Source organism: Chaetura pelagica, unplaced genomic scaffold (genome assembly GCF_000747805.2).
Source record: "Chaetura pelagica isolate M959 unplaced genomic scaffold, ChaPel_1.0 scaffold453, whole genome shotgun sequence".
Classification (NCBI taxonomy): domain Eukaryota; kingdom Metazoa; phylum Chordata; class Aves; order Apodiformes; family Apodidae; genus Chaetura; species Chaetura pelagica.
The window spans coordinates 2014773-2035788 of NW_009952879.1; the positions used below are offsets into that span (position 1 = coordinate 2014773).

Sequence of the window (21016 nt, forward strand, 5' to 3'; positions counted from 1 at the left end):
TGTCTCAGTACTGCCTGAAGATCCAAAGGGCTGATCTTTCTTGCTTCAATAGGAGCCAACAGACACCACCACAGACAGGAGTTCACAGGCACACCCCACCCACGCTCTCGGGTTGTCCCTGCTACAATGCCACCACCACCACCTCCAAGCTGGAGGATGCACTATGAAGCTCTACTGCCAGGAGGTGACTACCCCAAAGACTGCAAGGTGTTAAGGCTGGACGTACTCGCTTGCTCACGCTGCTGAGACATGAACTTTTGGTCACTGCTCAAGCAGGCTGGATTTGAACCGATACAAGTTGGAGATAAAAAGGTTCAACATTCCATTGCCAACCCTCTGAGCCATGAATCTCCAAAACCACTTATTGTTTGGAAACCTGATGCAGTGCCAGGCACAATAGGGAGAGATAATCCTCCTCACTTGCGCTAGTTCCGGTGCATCCATTAGCAGTGACAAGGTTTGTGCTCAAGGAACTGCAGTCCAGGGTTATAAGATACTAAAAGGGACAAGCACAGTAACATGAGTACACCTGCTTCACCTTGCTTTTCCTATTTTTAATCTTAAATATTTTCAAAGTGACAGTGTTAAACTTAAAAGCCACTACCATTCCTTTCATCTTCCCATTTCCATTGGTATAACTGGTACAAAACCACTCCTGATATTAGAGGGGCTCTTCCAGAGCCAGTAGGATGGAAAAACAAAAGTAGAGACATTGGCAAGAACCTTACGATGACTCAGTAATCCCTTGAAAATAAAGAGAATGAAACAATTGCACATTTTGGCCCAATCTTTTTTTGATAGCGACAACTTCCTTTTTTTTTTTTCCTTTTATAATCAGAAACAAAACTCTTTTAACAGGCCTTTTTGAATAACACAATCAGCAGTCCAATTTCAGTACTCCTTTCAGTTGATGCTTTCACATTAATTGGAAACCACTTGATGTTTGCAAGATTTAAACTTGAAATATGAATGGGGCTTTTCTTTTTGGTGCACATATAAAATGCATCTTAACTTCTGTGCACTTCTCACTAAGTAGGAACAATTGGATTTTCAGAACAACTAAAACAAACCAAATCCATCACTGCCTTTAAAATGAAAGGGTTTGGCCAATTATTTTTTTCTTCATAAATGGACACAGTTCGGCTGAGAACCTGTAGATAAGATTTAAACTGAAAGTGAAATAAAGCAGGTTATACATTCATGAAGTTGGGGAGGAAAAATGAACAGGAACTGCTGCACCGCTTTAGTGATGCCACATCACTCCTTCAGTGAGGCAGCAGCTCCTGTTCTCACAAATAATGCACTGAGGCTAAATGAGGAATAGTGTGTGTGGGGGGGGAATCACACATAAAGGGAAAATATATCAGAAAGATTATTGCATAGGAGGCACTGTATGAGAAACAGAATACATTGGCTTAAAAAAAAATATCTAAATTTTGGTTGCACTCAATGTAAAAAATACAGAGCCTGTGCCCCTTTGTAGTGTACTGCCACTGTTAAAAATAGACTTACAAATAGCCACCCATTGAACAGGGAATGTCAGAAAAGAAGAGGGCCTGAATTTTATGGGCATCCCAACTGCAGGAATTAGGAAAATAATATAAAAGCAGCCAATGTATCAACCCTCAAATTCAACAGGGTAACTGCATTTTTTTTTTTTCTTGAATTCCCAAATTCTATCCATACAGTACCCTAGGACATGTCGATTACCAACTCTGCCCTCCATCCTCAAAAAACATACACCCTGGCAGAGACAAGGGCCCCAACAGACCACAGGGCTCTGAAGGTCTTTCTATTGGTATCCTCTTGCAGGACTGGTGCCTTGATTTCCAAACTTCATTTCTTTGAGCTCAGCATGCCAATTCAAACCAAGCACTTCCCTTGGGAGGCTACTTTCCATCTCCACTGCAAGTCTGCACACTTAATGTGAAAACAAACAAATGAAAAACCAACAGCATTTTAAAAAATGTAATATTGTATAGAAAGCTTGGACCTTGTAAACTTGGACCAAGAAACCAAAAATTAAGACCTTCTAGCATGTGGTATAAAAAACCCAAGGAAGTGTATACCTGCCTTCTGACTTCACAGAAAAATCAGAATTTGCATAGGATATACTTTGTGCAAGGCAACAAGCCTCTTCAGTATCTGGAATAGAACTAATCTTGCTCAGAGTTCTTCTCTTCATGGATATCAGATATCATCAAATTTGTGTTTTAAGTAGTCTTTCATGACCTTGGCAATGGGTAGTTCATCAAGTAGTTTTAGGTTTTGAAGGCCTATACACTGACGGATTTTAATTCGGCATAGATCTTGCAAGTTTCTGGGCTGTCCTGAAAAGACAAAAGGAACACATAAAAGTAAAATTATAATATTTTAACACATCTTAAGAGATTATTTAGTCATTAAAATCACAGATGTTTGCTGGTCTTTTATGAGGCAGAGGGAAGGGAAAAATTGCAAGAGAAAAAAGGCGGAAGTTAATACCTTTCTAATGCACAATAATTCACTGAAATCAAGGGATGAATCCTACAAATATTTTTACACACATGTAACTTTACTGAAGTCAGTGTAATGTGACATTGGCCATGGAAGGATTCCCACGAGGTGGCAACATACACTTAAGCCCTGTAGAACAGCATAGCTCCTACATTTAATATTTTGTGCATTTTTTTCTTTGTTTGTAACACCTGGGAGAAAAATCTTGCTTCTTTTCAAACACCAAGACAAAAACTTCTATACTCAACTGTAACAGAACAAGGCAGGCTCCTTAGAGGAAGGTTTTATAGAAGTGATTCCAGAATCACATGGTAGAGTTAAATATTTTTTTTTCCTTCTAATGAAAAGATGAAGCCTTTAGGCTTTGGATGCAGTCACAATCTTGTCAAACAATGAGATGAAAAGATGAGTTAACCACTGCCCAGAGAGGAAAAGCTTTATGGACATCACACGAACTTCAATATTTCCAGCACGGATTTTCCAAAAGAATCAATTCCTTTTCAAACTCATTCTTAAAAGCAAACTATTCAAACTCAAACACCTTGAAAAACAGCTCCCCGTGCAACATAAGGTAAGAAAAGTTCATCTAGCCTTGTATCCAAAGTACTCAGCAAGGGATCCCAAGAAGAAAGAAAGGAAAAAAGAGCAGAACAACAGACATTGAGAAATCCTGTCCCAATATACCCTTCTAGCTTTCACCACTGGTGCCTTTGGGCCTTCCTAAACCAGAGATTGCCCAGAGAGCTCTGTCTTTAAGAGCTGTGAATGGCCTGTTCTTTGTAAATCTGTCTAATGTTTTTTGAACCCATTCATGCTTTCAGTATCCAAAACATCCTGTGGCAACAAATTTCACAATATATTAAGGCGTTGGCTGGAAAACTACAAAGTGCTTTTGTTTATTTTAGATCTGCTTCCTGATCACTTCATTGAGTGCCTACCATTCTTTTGAGTTATAAAAAAAACCCCAACAAATAATTGTTCTCACGCCAGTCATGATTTTACATACCTTTGTATTAATCTCCATCCTCCACTCATTCTGATACCTCTTTCCCAAGCTGAAGACTCCACTTAATAACTTCCCACCACAGGAACTACTCCAAACCTCTGATGAAACCAGCTGCCTGCCTTTGTGCTTCTTCCTCATTCTGCTCTATCTTTTAAAAAATCATCCCAGTAACACATTGAAACTGTGCTATTCAATATTTCCAGCATGGATTTAACAATATAATTGCCTAAATAAATAAATAATAAAAAAGGAAAAATAAAAAGTGAAGATGCCTACACAGCGATGGCCCCCAGTGGTTGGCTGAGTCAAAATACACACACCCATGAACAATGTAGGTGCTTATGCCTGTATCAAGATAATCTGTTGCCAAGGGAGCAATTTACTGCAGTCTTTTATCATCTGTATAATAATTGATGGTAAAAGCCAGTGCTTGATTTTGCAAAGGAAGGTGTGGTGCTTTTATTGAGCTGACTGCTTGAATCAATCTTTTCTTCTAAATGCAGTACAAAACACAAATGAGACTTTAAATAACTTAGACGGACATTTCCAATTAGCTTTCCTGAGCTGCCACCGATTAAGCAGGACATTTTTGGAGAAGGATATGCCTTCTGTGTGGGGCTTGATGCAGGGAGGCTTTAGGGTGGACAGTTGGACACTGTCAGCTCACATGCACCAAACTCACAGGAGGGTTTGTCTCACCTGAGCCAGCCCCAGAGCTGGCTTCAGAGCCCATCCCTTCTTCCATCCTCCTCCTAGTTCAGCAATAAACCTCCTAACAGCTAAGCAGACATTAACATTATGAGTTTATTAGACTTTCCTGGTCAGCAGAGGGTAAAGAGATTATATAATTATTACCTGTTTTCTACTTTGGGCATTTTGGAAATGGTTGAAGTTACCTTTTAAAGCCAGTTCCTCCTTTCCCCCCCATGTGAGTTTTTCTATAGAAATGGGCTGACAGACAGGTATACACTGGGATTTATCTTAAACACTAAAATTATCCGAGGTAAGCCAGCAGAAGTAATGCATGAAAATAGCCTGTTTTTAAAAAAAATGAGATTTGAAATTAAAGAACATGAAAATTTGAGTTTCCTTCATATAAGTTTAAAACACTTTTATTATACTTATCACCACAGTGTCTAAACGTCAACTTATTTTTAATTATAGCCTTCAGCAATGACTTAAAGAGTACAGATTATTTGTTACTTTGCCCACTGATGGTTTCTTCTTTTTTAACCTGTACGAATGAATTTATACAACTCTGACAACAGCTGAATGATCAGGCTTCAGGGAAAGAAAAGTTACTTTTGGTAAGAAACAGAGGAATCTTTATGGTGATAAAGAAATAATACTAAAATGCTTTAAATGTGAATGCAAACAGGGTTCAGAAAGAATGCACCTTTTCAAAAGTTAACTGCAAACAGCAGGGTTGGAGGGTGTAGAGGACTACAGGTCTGGATGTGTATTTTCTGTAATAGAGCAGACAATAATACACCTATGAGACACTGATTTCCGTTTTCAGAAATTAATGCCTTTTAATTAACATCCTATGGGTTTTTTTTGAGAATAAAATGAACAGACAACTTAAAACACCCAAGAGAAATTGGTCATCAGTTAATTAAAAAAGACCCGATTATCAAATGTATGACATTTTCCCCTGATAAGCCTAAAAATATTTCCTGGGAATGTGTTAACAATGGACATTTCCAGTGTTAAGCACCAGTTGCTACATCTAGTGGTTGTTAGTGTCTTAGGTCACGCCTCACAAATTCCAGGGTTATTAATGCATTTGTGATTTATTAGAAACGGTGTCTAGAACACTTACTCATTCTTGATTGCATCTGAATGAAAAAGAAAAAAAAATAAAGGATTACAGACCAATGTCAGTGAACCTTGGTTTGGCAAATGGAAAATGTTATTAGTAATTTGGCAAAGTAGGACAAGTTAAATGAGGAATAAAGTTCTGTTTAAAAACTATTAGGAAGTAGCAAATTTGGTTATATCCTGCACCACCAGTTTGGAGAATTATTTAGGCTAATAAGCTACAAAGGAAGAGAATTAAAAAATGAAAGAAAGAAAAAAGCCACAAACATAAAAGATAAGATTAACCTAATTACCACTATCATGCAAAACAGTGACATAAAACTACCGAGCACCTTAAAAAAAAAATATCTAAACATCCCTGAGTTGGTCTTAAAGGAATTTGTTGGTGACAGCAGGGCTGTTAGTCCAGAGCAGTCAGGTTATTGTCACACAACCCCGAGTTACCATCAGGGCAGCAAACACCTGCTGCTGCTGAGGAGATGAAGGTTTCCTAACGTTCACCAGAACAAGTCAGACACTTCAGTCAATTTATTTTGCAAGCTTTATCAAGATAATAAAATTATCTTTGCTATTCTTGTGCTCTGTACTGCAAAAGAAAGCTGAAATCCTCCTCAACACCTTTCTTGTTTATAGTTTCCCAAACATGAGAGAAGTTTCTTCCAAACAGAAGAAATATAAAACATAGGGTTATAAAATAAAGCAGAACTGCTTTTCATTTTTTTCCCCCTCTCTACAGGCAGCAGACATCAGTATGTATAAAATGTGAACATTTTCCTAACTCATGTTCTTAAACTGTTAAAAAATAAGTTCCTGAGCTTCTCCCCCCTTACGTAATTAATAATTATTTTACTTAAATAATTAAACAAGCTTTTAAAATTATTATTAATAGATTTTCTTTCCCTGGTAAAGCAAGGGAAAAAATATACATGTTTTAACAGGAAGAAATTATTACAATTCATCCTGAATTTCTACTCAACACTCCACTCCTCTCCTTTTTGCGGTTTCAAGATTTTTCTCCTATTCTATCTGGGAGTTTGCTGCTCTAGCCCAGAGACAGACAAAACTCACACATAGGATTTACTGCCTGTACAAAGAAGTGTCATCGTTACAACTGTTTTGATGCTTCTGCATTTAGGCCTGTGCCTGCCTGTTTTCTTATTCAGACCATGCTCCTCAAGAAATAAAACACTAACTCACCTAAGAAGTCTATACTTAAGGATCATTAAGATATGTATCACTAAATCTAGTACCTCTGAGAACACTGATTTTTGGGACTCTCACCTAGTTTTAAGCAGAAGTGTTGTAAAAGTAGGAAGGGGGAATCCTTACCAGTTTCTTCCACTGAAGAGACAAGAGCACCTGAGCAAAGCAAAAATCATGAACTGACCTGTTCTGTTAGAAGAGAAAATTTAGGAGTAACTGAAATTAATACTCTTGTAGGCTGCAAGATCCTCTCTGATGTATTGTTCTACCTACTAAAATAAAAAACACCCTAATTTTAAAAGCAAACAAACAGTGTCATTGGTTCAAAGTGGACAGGCAGTTTCTGAGGAAGTTAAAAAAAAAACCCCAACATATTTCAGAAGCCACCCCCAGTTTTCTCTGCAATATTAACATTTCTCTAGAAAAAAAAGCTTACAGTGGTATTTCTCAAACTGAGCCTCTGCCTCACTTGGGAATTGTGAAAGGCTGAAAACAGTAGCAGGAAACCATTTGGTAGTTTCTTTTTAGCTACAGAGGAAAATTAAAAAGAAAAGTTTTGTGAAATGCTTTTTTTAAAAAAAAAGCTGATCCCAGACTGACGTATGGCTGGCAGCAGCTCAGCTCCTCTAGAGTATCAGGACAAATATTTATATCTGCAGCTAACTACTAAATCCATCCCTTATTTCACAACTCTGAAGGAACTTGGCTACTGCCAGCAATTAAATTCAGTGCTGAGTTTGTTGGGTTTTTTTAGGAGGGAATTGAAATTAAAAAAAAGATAACTGAACTTTTCAACTCGCACCCACCAGCCAATAAACACATCGATGAGGATGCACAGCCAGGATCAGACTGAAAAGGATGGGATCACCTAGCAAATGCTGGCTGCTGAGCTGAAGGGGAATCAGCTGCTTATTGCAGTGGGAGCATCTCTTAACAGCTTAGGAAAATGCAGTACCTTGTACTCTGTAAAATGTAACAGCAGAATAACTAGAGAGGATATTTGGTTTTCCAGCATTCAAAATGCCAGACAAAGTCACTGTAAGTCTTAAATACTGGTGTAAGACATGCAGGGCTGAATTTAGAGAGAAAGAATTCCATAGTGCTCAGGCAGAAAATGAACAAACCCCTTGAACCAGTACTGAGCTCAAGAGGACCAAAAGAGCTTTTCATTCTTTCCAATTGGATATCACACAAGATATTTTAGAAGGTCTAGTTTAATTTTGTGTGCAGTATGCCTCTGGTTCTTCATACTTCAGCTTGAAGTATGTTTTCATTGCTCTTTGAAAAAATAATTCTCCACAATGAGTTTTGGATGTCTGTAAAATTTGGTATTTCTGGCACAAAATGTAGCAAGGAGGAGTGTATTTTGGACTGAAAATTTATATGCAGAAAAGCAGAATGCCACCGAAGCTCAATGCTAAGAATAACAGGTGTATTTAGCAATTAAATTAAGATTTTAATAGGCTTTCATAAGATTTAAAAAAAAAAAAAGATTTGGTAACATCTCTGTGAATTCAGTCTTACTGCAACTGCGATGGAAATTCAGCTAAGAATTTCAATGTTTATCTGTTTTTAGGAGACTGAACATAAAGACAGGCTTAAGACGGATTGTTACACTATTCTTACATTATGCCAGAGTACAGCATAGATGTGCAAATGACAGCGGGGTGTGGCTGTGCCTTACATGCCACATGTAAAAATAGATATCTATTTTTTACATAGGCCTCATCAAAAAACTCTTCCAAAGTATACATTTGTACACAGATATGTAACAATTATTCAACTAATTAACATAATTTTTTTACTCTTTACTCCAAGCTAGTAGCTCCATTTTCCAATACAGAACTAGGCAATTCTGAGTTGAGAGTTAAACATTTATTTTAAAGGTATCTTCCCTCTTACTAGAAAGAAAAAAATAAATAAATTAGGCTGTGTCTTTATACAGGTATCAAAGACTACACTGGTCTTAAACAATTAGGTACCTGCAAACCACACGAGGTAATCATGGTTCAGACAGTATTTGTTTATCACTGATCCAGCTAAAATGAAAACTACAAAATAACCCTCGTTCCCTAGTTTCCTGCATAACTCTGGATGACAAAGCAGACCACAACCATTACTGCAAGAGTTCCAGCAGCACCAAGGAAGTAGTCAAAGCTTGCAATTCCAGTAAAGTTCTCCTATGTTATAACAAACATGAAGATACCATTTCCTCTGCAATTATCCGCATAATAAAAACATGTAGACATCTACTTAATTCACTAAAACACTTCTGTATTCCTAAGCATTTAAACTATTAATATTCTTCCTGTAAAAGAAAAATCTTAGTGAAAAGTTATTTTTATTTAGGAAAGGGATAGAGACAAAGGATCTCCTTAACAGGACTTTTGTCTGGGTTTTTCTGCACATTTACTGTGCTATACAAATCTAAACACAAAAAATACCCTCTCTAGTCAAAGCCAAAGATTTGCCCTTTGAAATATTAAAAGAAAAGAAAATGCAGATGAAATATTTGTAGTTTAATTCAATGGGTGACCTTTTAGATCTTGTTCCAGATCTGAAAGTAGTTCTTTGATACCTGTTAACATACATGCCATATTACACTGCTGTGGCTATATCCATTTACAGACAAGCAACTCGCCTGGCTGCTCTCAGGTGCTCTTGTCCGCTACGTTACCTGAACAGTGATTAAATTAAATCAGAGCTATGCAGAGGGGGAAGGGCTCAAGTTCCTTTTATTCCCCTTTTTGAGATTGTAACTGAATTTCTAGTATTTTAAGAGTTAATTTAAAACTTTAAGTATTTTGCTAATACTTGCATTTTTTTCCTACCTCCAGGATTGTCTTTAAGTTTTAGTATTCATGAACCCCATTCAACTTCAGCTTCCAACAGAAATCATGTCATCCAGGACTAACTGCACATGTTAATTCTGTAAACACATACACTACCAAAAAACAGTCTGTATCTTACCCTAAAATATATTATACTCATGCATCTCTATTTTAATTTTGCATTAATGTGTCCCAAGCTTAACCAGTGACACACCTGAAGAGGCAGGTTCACATCTCATAAAACTGAAGCATTATATTGAAGTGCTGAGAACCAGCTCTTTACCAGATGATCTCAGGTGCTACGTTAATTGCCAATAAATGTTTTCTGGAGAAGAAAAGCATAATACTGATAATGAAAAGGAAGCTGAGCAATAAAATTATCGAGTTACTTTCATCTTCAATATTGTTTTTTTCACAGGGAGACTTTACACATTTCTGTATTGTAAAAAGGAAAGAAGAGGAAGAAAAAAAAGACATGAGTGACCATCTCACCACTATGTCAATGGCAGACTCAGGAAGAAAAAAACTTTGTTATTTCCAACTTCCAGATTCATGCTTAAATACCAAGACACAACTACAGAATAATTGCCTTCCTCTCAGAAATATTCTAGGAGCAAAGGAATTTCTACCTGGAAGAATATCAGACCTTCAGGGTCAAAACCCCAAATCCAGTATTATCTTGCAGACTCTCAGGGTCAATACCGAGCATTTCTGAGAGCCTGGTTTCTTGCCTGTTATTCACAAATGATCATTACCAATTACAATACCTACCAAAACAAAAATAAATTAATGTATGATGTTTTCTGAGGAACTGAAACTGTAAAAATATGTTTTCCAAGTATATTTTTAAAAGCTACTTACATGTAGACTGCTAAATAGTATCCCATTAACACGAAGCATGACGCTGTGTTCACTTAAAGACACAGACCGGTTTGATAACTTTCACAATTCATATATATTAATCCTTAAGCTTAAAAATTTCAATCTACTGCAAAAGTAAAAACCACTTCCTGTTTTCCTATCGAATACACTCTTCAAAACTTAGGATGCACATATGAAACTTACAACTATGGATTTCTATACTAAGCACTTAATACAAGGCTCAAATAAACAAACTACAAATTCCCATTAAGCCTCATGACCTGCAAGAGAATTTCAGGAAGACTTCCACTAGAAGAATTCTCTAGAAATTTTGTAAATTTTTCTTCTGGTAAGTACATATTGCAAAAACTCAGAAACAGGATTCTCCCCTGAAGTGCAACAGCATGAGATCTCAACCATTCCCTGAGCACAGTCTCATCTAATTGAGAACTTCACTAACAAAATCCCAGCTCTTTATCTATTTCATCTCTCCTACATCATCTTACTGAAATGATTATTCATTAAAACCATGGAAGACAGTGTTTGGATATTTATAATGAGGGCAGCAGAGTCTGTTTACAGCTGTCTGTAAACATATATTCATAATAATTTTGCTCAGAAGCACAAAGCTGAAGTGTTTTTGTCAGCACTAGTCTCCCTCCGTCAGCACAAGACTGGGACACTTCCAACACTTACACTGGCCACAAATTCGAGCTACTTTTTTGCAGCAGAATTTACTTTTCACTTCACATTAAGCCCTTGAGGTACGGAATCTGCAAACTACAGGTATGTTACAGGGCCAGTTTCCTATTTTCTGAATTAGCCTGTGGACACTGAGGAAACACTGAAGCCATCTATGCCTTCATGCCTACTGGTATGCCCTAAGATTGAGAAAAATCTCAAGTCTGGCTAATATATCATCTAATAATAACTCTGACAGTGCTACTATAAAGTGAGAGGCTCCCAAAAGCAAACCAGAAATAAACGCATTTGAATAAGAAGGGGCAGGCAAATCAAAACAAAACCTGTTAGCTGCATGTATTTCTTATTATTGATTTCCAGCTTTCCAGAAATTCTCTTTAGATTTCAGATAAAAGCAAAAATAACACCACAAATCCTGAAGACAAAAATGAAATTCCAGATGCTTTTTTGAGCCAGCTACTGACAACAGGTCTCAGCTGATTCACCCCCAGCCCACACTAGATTTCAGTCTCTGCAGAATAGAAAGGGTTCTTAATTCTCATTAAAAACTACCATATAAAAAAAGAAATGAAAGGAACTGTAGGGGGAAAAAAGGTTATATGAAACACCCCATCCACAAAGAACATCGAAGTAGAATGATAATTTTTCAGGCCATTTTAACATCTTAATCTTTGAATTAGCAATCTCCTACTGATTGAAAACCAGCAATTCCTAAATGCTCTAGGCAATACTGTAATTATGAAACACTATTAGAGCATTCCATGTGGAGTGAGAGGAGAAAACTTTCAGTAGATTTAGTTCACCAAAAGCTGATAATTATAAGTGTCCAGAATACTAGGAGCCTAATGCTCTTTTTAATATCAGAAGTCACGACAAGTTAAAATATTCTTCGTATTTCAAAGACACCAACAAAATCAAATGAAAGCTACAGAGCACATAAAACCTCTTCAAACTGTATGCACAGACTATGCCATTTTGTTGTCTGGTGTATGGGAGAGAGAAGAGAAAATGTGGGAAAACACAAACCAGCAAAAGCTCTTTTCTGCCCTAGTCGTAGTGCCAGATGAAAAAGCCAGTAACTCCAGAGCATTTGCATGATAATAAAAAAGGCAAAAGACACTAAAAAAACCCAAACAAAACTGAAAAGCCCAACAACTTAAGTGCTAAGGCCGTTAATAAAACGAGATTTTTACAGTTCACTCATTCAAAATTAATGCTTCCTGTAGATAGTTAAAACTAATTTAAATAAGATATACTTAACATTAGCACCTTTGCCAAGTAAGAGATTCCCAGCATCACAATCCCTTCACCTTCCCAGAAATTCTCTAGTGCATTTAAAGAGCATCAAGGGGCAGAGAGGAAGCACATTTTTTTTTTCAGGGGCTAAATTCAAAGAAGGCTTTTAGAGGACACTGTGTCCTGTGATTAACTTCTCTTACATACATACTTGTCACTTCTTGTAAGAAATCCAGACAGGGTCGGCTACTTCCAGAAATACTTATTGAAACAGCCAGCAGGGGCTAAATTCAAAGAAGGCTTTTAGAGGACACTGTGTCCTGTGATTAACTTCTCTTACATACATACTTGTCACTTCTTGTAAGAAATCCAGACAGGGTCGGCTACTTCCAGAAATACTTATTGAAACAGCCAGTGGGGTCTGTCCTTCATAGTTCCTTGTGTTAGTGTCTGCTCCGTAATTATACAACATTTGTGCACAAAGCACATCATCTCTAAGAGCAGACAAGTGTAAGGGTGTCTGTCCATCTTCTAAGCGACCCAAGTTTGTATCCGCCCCTCTCTGGAGGAACATTCGGCAGTAAGAGTGATTGCTTTTGATCACAGCGTAGCGTAACAGGAAACCGTTCTGAATGTCGATGTTGGCATTGTGATCCAGCAGGATTTTCACACAGCTTGACCTCTCCCGGATAATGGCCAGCTGAAGGGGTGTAGTACCTTTATCACTGAGCGGATCAACCTCAGCCTTGAACTCCAACAGGAGCCTGACAAATGAGTCTCTGCCATAGTGGGCTGCTACATGGAGGGGAGTCCAACCATCGTTGCTCTTGGCATTAATAATGTCACTCCTATATTCAGATTCCAACATCAAGCGTGCAATCCTCGCTCGGCCATGCATGGCTGCATAATGCAGAGCAGTGAAGCCTCCAATTAAGTCCTTAACTGTGGGATCAGCTGAAGTTAAAATAAAATTAAAAAATAATTAGAAGGCATTACAGTAATCCAGTGCTGAAAAAAAAATAATAATGGAAAGGCTGAATGTTAAGTCTTTTCAGGCATAGCAGACAGGATTTTTTTGTACTTCAAACTAATCCTTGCTTTCATGAACATGCTATTTTTAAGAAAAAGTTAAGTTACATTTAAGAAAGAGTTACACAAAAAGAGACTTTTTCTTTCATATACATATGTTTCCATTTGACAAATAGTTTTCCACATCTTCCTAGCACTCTTAGGCCAATTACTCAAATCTCTCTGTCCATCCAGTTTTCCTCCAGCTCTACAATATTACATTTCTTTCTCAGTGTTCTTTTTTTTTTTTATTATTTTCCCTTGTGTTGTGCTTCTTAGTCTTAAAAAGAAGCATGTGTAGAAACATCTGCTGTCCCAAACTGCGGATGTTTTGTGGTCTGGCAGCATTGTATTGTTTTTAGGGTGTAATACTGTACTAGGTAAAATGTTTCTCTGTGGTCTGCAGGATTTCCAAAGCATGTAGGATATATGTTGTTTCAGATTATCTTTATAAAAAGTCTGTTTTTATAGATGATGAATCTGTTCTGAGTTTATAGTTTTACAAAAATTTAAGGTTTTACAAGAATGTAAGCATCCACTTATGGAAGGAGTCAGGAGAAATCTCAGTGCAGAACACAAATGATTACACAGATATTTTTTAAATTCCCCCCCCCCCTCAACATATAACAAAAACTCAGTCTGATTTATGGATTTAAAAATTAAAATAATACATTCATTTTACTTAATTTCCTCAGAACACCCAAACTTGCAAAGCAATTATCTTTTCTCATGTACCAAGGAGTTACCACAGGAAAGGTGCCTGCTTTGGTACCATGTCTCAGCTAGAGAAGGAGCCTGGCTATGAGGTTTCTCCTTCCACCATCCATAGATGTTGCCTGTTGGATGCTAAAAGGTACAAACTACAGTTTGAAAGTTTGAGGCACTTTCCTAGGTCTCTCAGCTGGTAAAGAGATACTCTGCACAAGGCTATCCACACTTTGTCATCTCCTTATCTATACAGACTGCTTTTAGAAGTAGCAGTGGCCTAGAGAGGGGGTTAAAAAACGTAACCACGCAGGTTTAAAACAAACTTGGCTGAACGTTAGGAACAGCCAAAGCTCACACACACTGCTTGAGAGGAGCACTTGCTCTCGTGCACCACATTTTCTGCTCAGTTGCCATCACACTCAAACAGGAAAGGGGAAGAGTTATCAATTTGCATCTCAAAATTCAGACCTGCTGTAAGTTCACAATACAATACAATACAAACTGCAAGCTAGTTTAGTCTTTTGGGAAAGCCCCACATAAAGCTAAATAAACATTTGAACACAAATATGCTAACACAAAACAACAGGAATAAGCTTCCCAAAGATCAACCTGCTGTAACCATATCTAGATAACACATCAAGACAGACATCCCAGTAAAATAAAAGGACTGGAAAAAGGGAGTACAGAACACTGCTGCAAAGGGGATCCAGCAACTTTGAGGTTTTTAAATGTACAGTGAAGACTGGGGGAAGGAAAACCAATGGACAAAAAAGTTCAAAAAAACAATTCAGCCTCATTACACAGAGACCTAAAACGTGAGAACTGTCTCTAGCACATAGAATTGGCACCTAGAAAAAATGAGAGAAAGATTAAAGACAGTTTAGTCCCTTCATAGTGACAGCCCTCCTAGTCTTCTATGAAAAGCAGAAGTTTCAGTGCTTTGTAAAGTCACACTGACCTGAGTTCAAGTAATTTACGAAGCATCCACAGTTTGGCAGGAAACTGAAGCCAGTGACAGAATTGGTGGTTCCTAACCTGAACTATCATGGTGTCCAAAACACAGCAAAGAATCAGCACAACCCACAAAGTCTTTCAAAGTGATGTTTCCTGCTCCCAGGGTCTCCTTTTCTGCACTGCTCAACCTATTCTACATTATCTCCTGACTGGTGACAAACAAAGCAAGTAGCATAGGCACGAGAATTAAGATGCAGAGGGATGAGACACTTTGAGATGTAGGAACAGTGAGAAAGAGGGACATAATGGAAAGGAAGCAGCAGCAGCCAGGGCCATTTTCCACAAAAAAGCCCCAAACAAACAACTCCCCTCCCCCCCCCGAAAAAGGAGTAAAATCATATTGTATCTTCCTTCTTTCATGCTGCATAGGGCATGTAAGTCCATCCTTTCCACCCCCAGCCGAGGCTCAGGATACTGCTGCTACCCTGTTTAGTCTGTGCTATTTCCAAATTCAATCAGATATGCTCCAACGTTTGTGTGCATGTATATGCACTTTCACAAAAGCTGTTGTAACCCAAACCCAACAATTTACTTACAACATAAGGATGCCCTTGACATGTGGCTTTAAATATCTTTCCATGCCTTCCCTCCTCCCAAAATTTAATTGCTCCTGACCACTAAAGTGAACCAAAGAAGTACTAAGTCATGTAAGAGAAGTGTCTCAACAGGAATAGGAAAAAAAAGCCTCACAGCTGGGCAACAAAGCAACAAAAACAACTAACCTTCCAAAAGTAAACCCGGTAGCAAAACTTCATTACAAAAATAATAATTCCCGTTAAGATTACGGGCTTCTAGTGACCTAATAGTACCAGTCTTCCCCTTGATGAGGGAAACAATTTTAACAAGACCAAAACACTGTCTCCCCGGTACTCGGTCAATGTTTTGCTGCCATCTCCTGGAAAACTTTTGAAACTTCACAAGGGCTTTTAGCAGACGCTGGGCCCGCGTTACGGTGCGTACAATTTCCAGCCGTTCAGTCCCTACGTTAGTGAAAGTAATGCTATAAAACTGATGTTGCCTTAAGAACTCGGGTTGTTGTGGAGTTTCCTATTTGTTTCTTAAAAGACTTCATATTGGTAAAATGCTGGAAAGCAACTTTGTCCCCATAAAATACAAGCAAGCTAGAAAATAGTCAGGCATGATTCTCAGCTTACCTTTCAGAATCTGCAGAGGGGTAAAAAAAAAAGTACCTGGTACAAGCTCATTTAATTAGGAAGGGATGAAAAGTTGAGCTGCTTCTCAAGGATACCAAATTACTGCTGCCAAACTCACTTGAGACAGAAATCTTGCAGCACCAAATGACATTCAGATTGTTGCACTTCATGCTAAAGCTCAGCACCTAAGCTAGCCATTTAAACTCTACTAATGAAACTCTTTTCTAATGCTGTAATCTAGAGGATATTTCTCAACAAGAGTTGAATGGTTAAGGTTGGAAATGACCTTATTGATCATCAGGTTCCAACCTCCCTGCCATGAGCAGAGACACCTCCTGCTAGGCTGCTGCACAAGCCTCACCCAGCCTGGCCTTGAACACCTCCACAACCTCCCTGGGCAACCTGTTCCAGTGCCTTCCTGCCCTCATGGTGAAGAATTTCTTCCTGATGTCTAAAATAAATCCACCTTTCCTCACTTTAAAACCATCATCCCTTGTCCTGTCACTGCACTCTCTGGTGAGAAGTCCCTCCCCTCCAGGCAGGGGAAGGCTGCTCTAAGGTCTCCCCAGAGCCTTCTCCAGGCTGAACAGCCCCAACTCTCAGCCTGTCTCCACAGCAGAGCTGCTCCAGCCCTCTGATCACCTTCGTGGCCCTTTTCTGGACCCTCTCCAACAGCTCCATGTCTCTCCTGTGCTGAGGGCCCCAGAGCTGGACACATCACTCCAGGTGGGGTCTCACAGGAGCAGAGCAGAGGGGCAGGATCCTCCCCAGCCCCACTGGCCTCACTTCCTCAGCCCAGGACACGATTGTCCCTCTGGGCCCCAGCACTGATGGCTCGTGTAGAGCTTCTCATCTACTTTCACCTTCATTAGGTCATTCTATCACAGTCTGATTTGAGAAGCCCAGAAAGCAATGATTCTGGCTTCATAAAGAACTTTTTATTTCAAGCTTATTTCCCCTAACAAGGGCTTATTTCTGACCACAAGGTTTAGAACCGTGGCTACACAATAGCTTCTGTTTTAATACCAAAGACCTCCAGGAAAGCATACTCAAGACTAGCTCATTTTAATGTTAACAGTGGTGGTTGGGGATTAATAAAATACAGTTCCTGTCCAGCATTGGAATGCATGTCTCAGTATGTCACTTTGAAAATTAAAAAAAAAAAGAATACACTCAAGGGGAAAAAAGGCTCGTCATGCAAAAATACAGGATTACTGAAAACTACACTCCCTATTTTTGTATTGCTTTCCTGTTGAGCTTTGTGAAGCTAGATTGTTTCTAAGGATGAAAAGTATTGGCTTCATAGAATCTTCACTTTATAAAATGAGACAAATACACCAAGAAAGTCACAATCACTATTTTTCATGAAAACTAAGTTCTGCCACAGTTCTGATCAACATTCTGCTTTTCATCGTTTGCTAAAGAATATTTATTATCTGACCTATTACCTCTGTATATAAGCTCCTATTTCTGCTGGTGTCATCCTTTAGTCTGGACTGGTTTCTAATGCATTTTTCCCATTTATCTTTGTCTCCTTGCTCAGTAGATAGTAAAAAGCTTCCTCCTGTTCCACCACCTCCACTGAACTCATCCAATCTGCAGGCAAAGCATCGTTGCCTGGCTCTTTTCTTCACTGGTGAGCGATGATGAAAGAGAATTAAAAAAGCAAAAGCAAGAGGCAGCTAGGTCATGACTCCCATAAGAAGCTATCTTTTATTTCCAGGTCAGTGACCAGATTCCTTCTCAGCCTTTATTAGCTAAACTCCATCTCCATCCTGCTACCATCCAAGACTACACCAGTAGTATTTCAGCACCTCAGATGTGATGCACAGCACTCTACTCTCAGCAACAGCCCAGTACAGTTTTCTCATTCCTGTACCATAAAAATGCTTCCAATTCTGTTAGATTCATCATCTCTAGGCAGCCACAATCATCACTAGTTGCCCCTTTCTTCCCACTAACACCTCTGCTCCCTCTTTCCTACAGAACTCAATCCATGCCCTCTCACCATCTTCTTTATTGCTAATATATAGTCAGTTTGATATTCCGTCTACCCTAAGATTCACACCAGAAAATGACATTTTTCTTCACCCTAATATAATTTTGCTCCACAAGGATTAAGCACAATAATCCACTGCTTGAGAGGGAGAAAGGTGGAGACTGTGAAGAAAGGTAGAAACAAACCTCTCACTAATGAGGCAGCGTGATTAACTCAGCTTTTAAGAGTCAGCTCATTCACTGCTTAATAGCTCATTTGTGACATTATTATGTTTAAAATACTCATTATCTTTTATGCCTCTGTTTTGAGGGAAAACAAGGCAAGGCACAGAGCAGTGCCAATTTTCTGAAGCGAGGCTCAGCTACAGGAAAGCTGCTGTGGATGACTAACCCTCACACTGTTTGTTACTCAACTTTCTAGTCCTGGTGATTAAATGTTATCCTGCTTCCAGAACAAGGATGTTTCATTACAGACAGTTTTCACAAGGCATCAGATTCAGCTGGTACTTTGTATAGGGAAAAGTAACAATAAAAGTAAAAACAAAACACCCTATCAGCAGCTATTTAACATAAAAACCTATACAATGAAAACACATAGGAATACATAAGGGTGTGGGGTTTTTTTCAGATCATCTTCAAGCTCACAGAGTTACAAACAAGATATTTCAAGACTTAGAACCTAAAAATTTGAATTATCAAACTGAAGTCTTGAAGATTATCTTCCTATATTATATTTGAAAACTAACATTTACAGTTATTTATTAGTGTAATTTAATAGCTTTCCCCCCTCTTCCAATAAGGACATTTGCCAGAATTATATAGTTAGAATCTGTAGTAGGTGTATCAATGGGGCCCAGTTGTTCAGGCTTTATTTCACTACTGCTCTTAAGAAACAGGCCCCTAACTGTGCGAATAACACAGCCTATTAATGCCATTCCAGTTTAAGGGTGACCCATACAGCTGACAAATACCACGATGCAATAAGGGGCCCACATGGCCTCATAGGTAAAGCATCATAAAGCTACTTTCAGCTTCCTTAGGACTGAAAACATCTTAGTTCATAATTCATTTGATAAGAGCAGTGCTAGAAAGAAGATGCTGTTCTTTAAGAGCATTAATCAGAATGTGGAGAACACCTACTGATTTTTATTTTTCCTCTCTAGCATAACATCAAAAGATTAAAACTATCCATTTCTAAAAATTCAGATGACCTTGAGAAAAGATACAGCAAAAAGAAATTCTGACTTTACCACCTGAGGGGCAATAATCACTACCCAAGCAGGTATATAACCTAAACCAACAAAACTCAATTGGCTCTTGAAATAAAGCTTCACTATGGCTGGCTGCAGCAGAGGTGTAAACTCAACTGGACAAGGTGACAAAGTCCCTGCACATAATAGTATTGTTTTCATAAAGTTTAGCAGACTGTGTTAAAGCCCATACAGAAATTTAACCTTTAATGCAACTTGTTAACTTGCTTGAGAGTATTGAAACAAACTTCCCTAGGGTTTCAATTCAAGGACCTGCCCTCCTCTAACAAAGGAAAAAAGCCTATAGAGTGCTGTGAGTGCATTTAATTTTATAATCAGCCCTTCTGCCCTATTTTATAAGGCTTATTCACTCTTTTAACAATTCCCAGGCAATTCTAGGAAAAAAAAAAAGAGTAAGGTATTAAGATATAAAGCTAATCTATTACTGCATTCACAGAATATACATCAGAAGGAAACAGAGATGAAGCATCACCCCAAAGAAAAAATAAATCAATCAGAAGTAGTCTGATGACTAAGCAGTGCTGGAAACTGGGATAGTGAGATGGGTATCAAGATCCCTCTCTCTAGGCAACTCACCAGCGTTGGCAATTGGGATAGAAAGCTGTGAGATGCGTATCAAGATCCTTCTCTCTGGGAAACTCACCTCCATGTTCAAGAAAAACACGGACACATCTCTCTTTCCCTCTTGCTGCAGAGAAATGAAGCAAGGTCCAGCCATTGGCATCTCGACCATTTGGAGAGTATCCCTGCTCCAGCATCTTGCGCACGGTGTGAACATCGCCAGCAGCAACTGCAGCCTGGATCTGCAACTCTTCCTGTAGCTCAGGGTTCCTCCGACAGTGATGGTGTAACATCCTAGCTGAGTCTGGCTCTTACAGGAGCGTCATGAGGTTACACTGGTCACCTTGAATCAATATTATGCATGAATAAATTAGGATTGGGACCAGGAAAGAGATAGCCAGGGAAAAAGTCAGTACTAATTAAAAGCAATGTGAAGATTTACTGTCTATGTGCAGAGTGAAGTCATCTTACACACAGGATGAAAACACCAGTCTCACAGTTGCTAGCAAAATCATAGTACATGGTTCACATCACTGAGCTGCAAAGGAAAGGGACACTTACACATTATAAATAGGGAAATTTTCCTTCAGAAATGAGAGCTTCAACCAAGTCCACAATTAAAGCACCTGAGCAATAAGCAAAATGAAAAAATCTCCAGAACACAATCTTCATTTAAAAATTGCAACATGGTTAATATCACCAACTCCAGAGACACTGGTTATATCACCATCTACACTGTTGCATGAAGCAGCACTGCCTTACTGGAGCAACTGAACCATGTTTTTCTTTTTTTTCTAGAAATGTATCACCTTAAAGCTTCAGTGAAAATGTTTTCATCTTACTAATATAATTTTTTCCTGTGACCTACTGCATGTGAATGTTAGTAACACTGAGGTTGAAATTGAAAACTCTTTTCTCTTATTCTCCCTTCCCTTTTTTGGGGGGGAAAGGAAGCAGTATACTTTGTGCTCTGTTTGAAAAGTAGTAATTTGCATTTCTACTTGCTATCCAGCTGGGAACAAGAAAAAAAATACAGGTAACTAGGGATTCTTCTTCCGCTGGACATGAAGTCTTAGGTGTTTACAT

The 21016-nt window shown here is 38.5% G+C and overlaps 1 protein-coding gene across 1 annotated transcript; it reads right to left on the reverse strand.

The window, feature by feature from the left end:
• Positions 1-1888: 1888 nt before the first annotated feature.
• ASB7 (ankyrin repeat and SOCS box containing 7) lies at positions 1889-20223 on the reverse strand. The gene is made up of 3 exons (XM_009995307.1): positions 20013-20223; positions 12505-13110; positions 1889-2330 (listed from the first exon to the last, which is right to left on the reverse strand). The coding sequence occupies exons 1-3, from the start codon at positions 20221-20223 to the stop codon at positions 2191-2193; spliced, it is 957 nt and encodes a 318-aa protein (XP_009993609.1). The 3' UTR covers positions 1889-2190.
• Between the last annotated feature and the right edge of the window lie 793 nt (positions 20224-21016).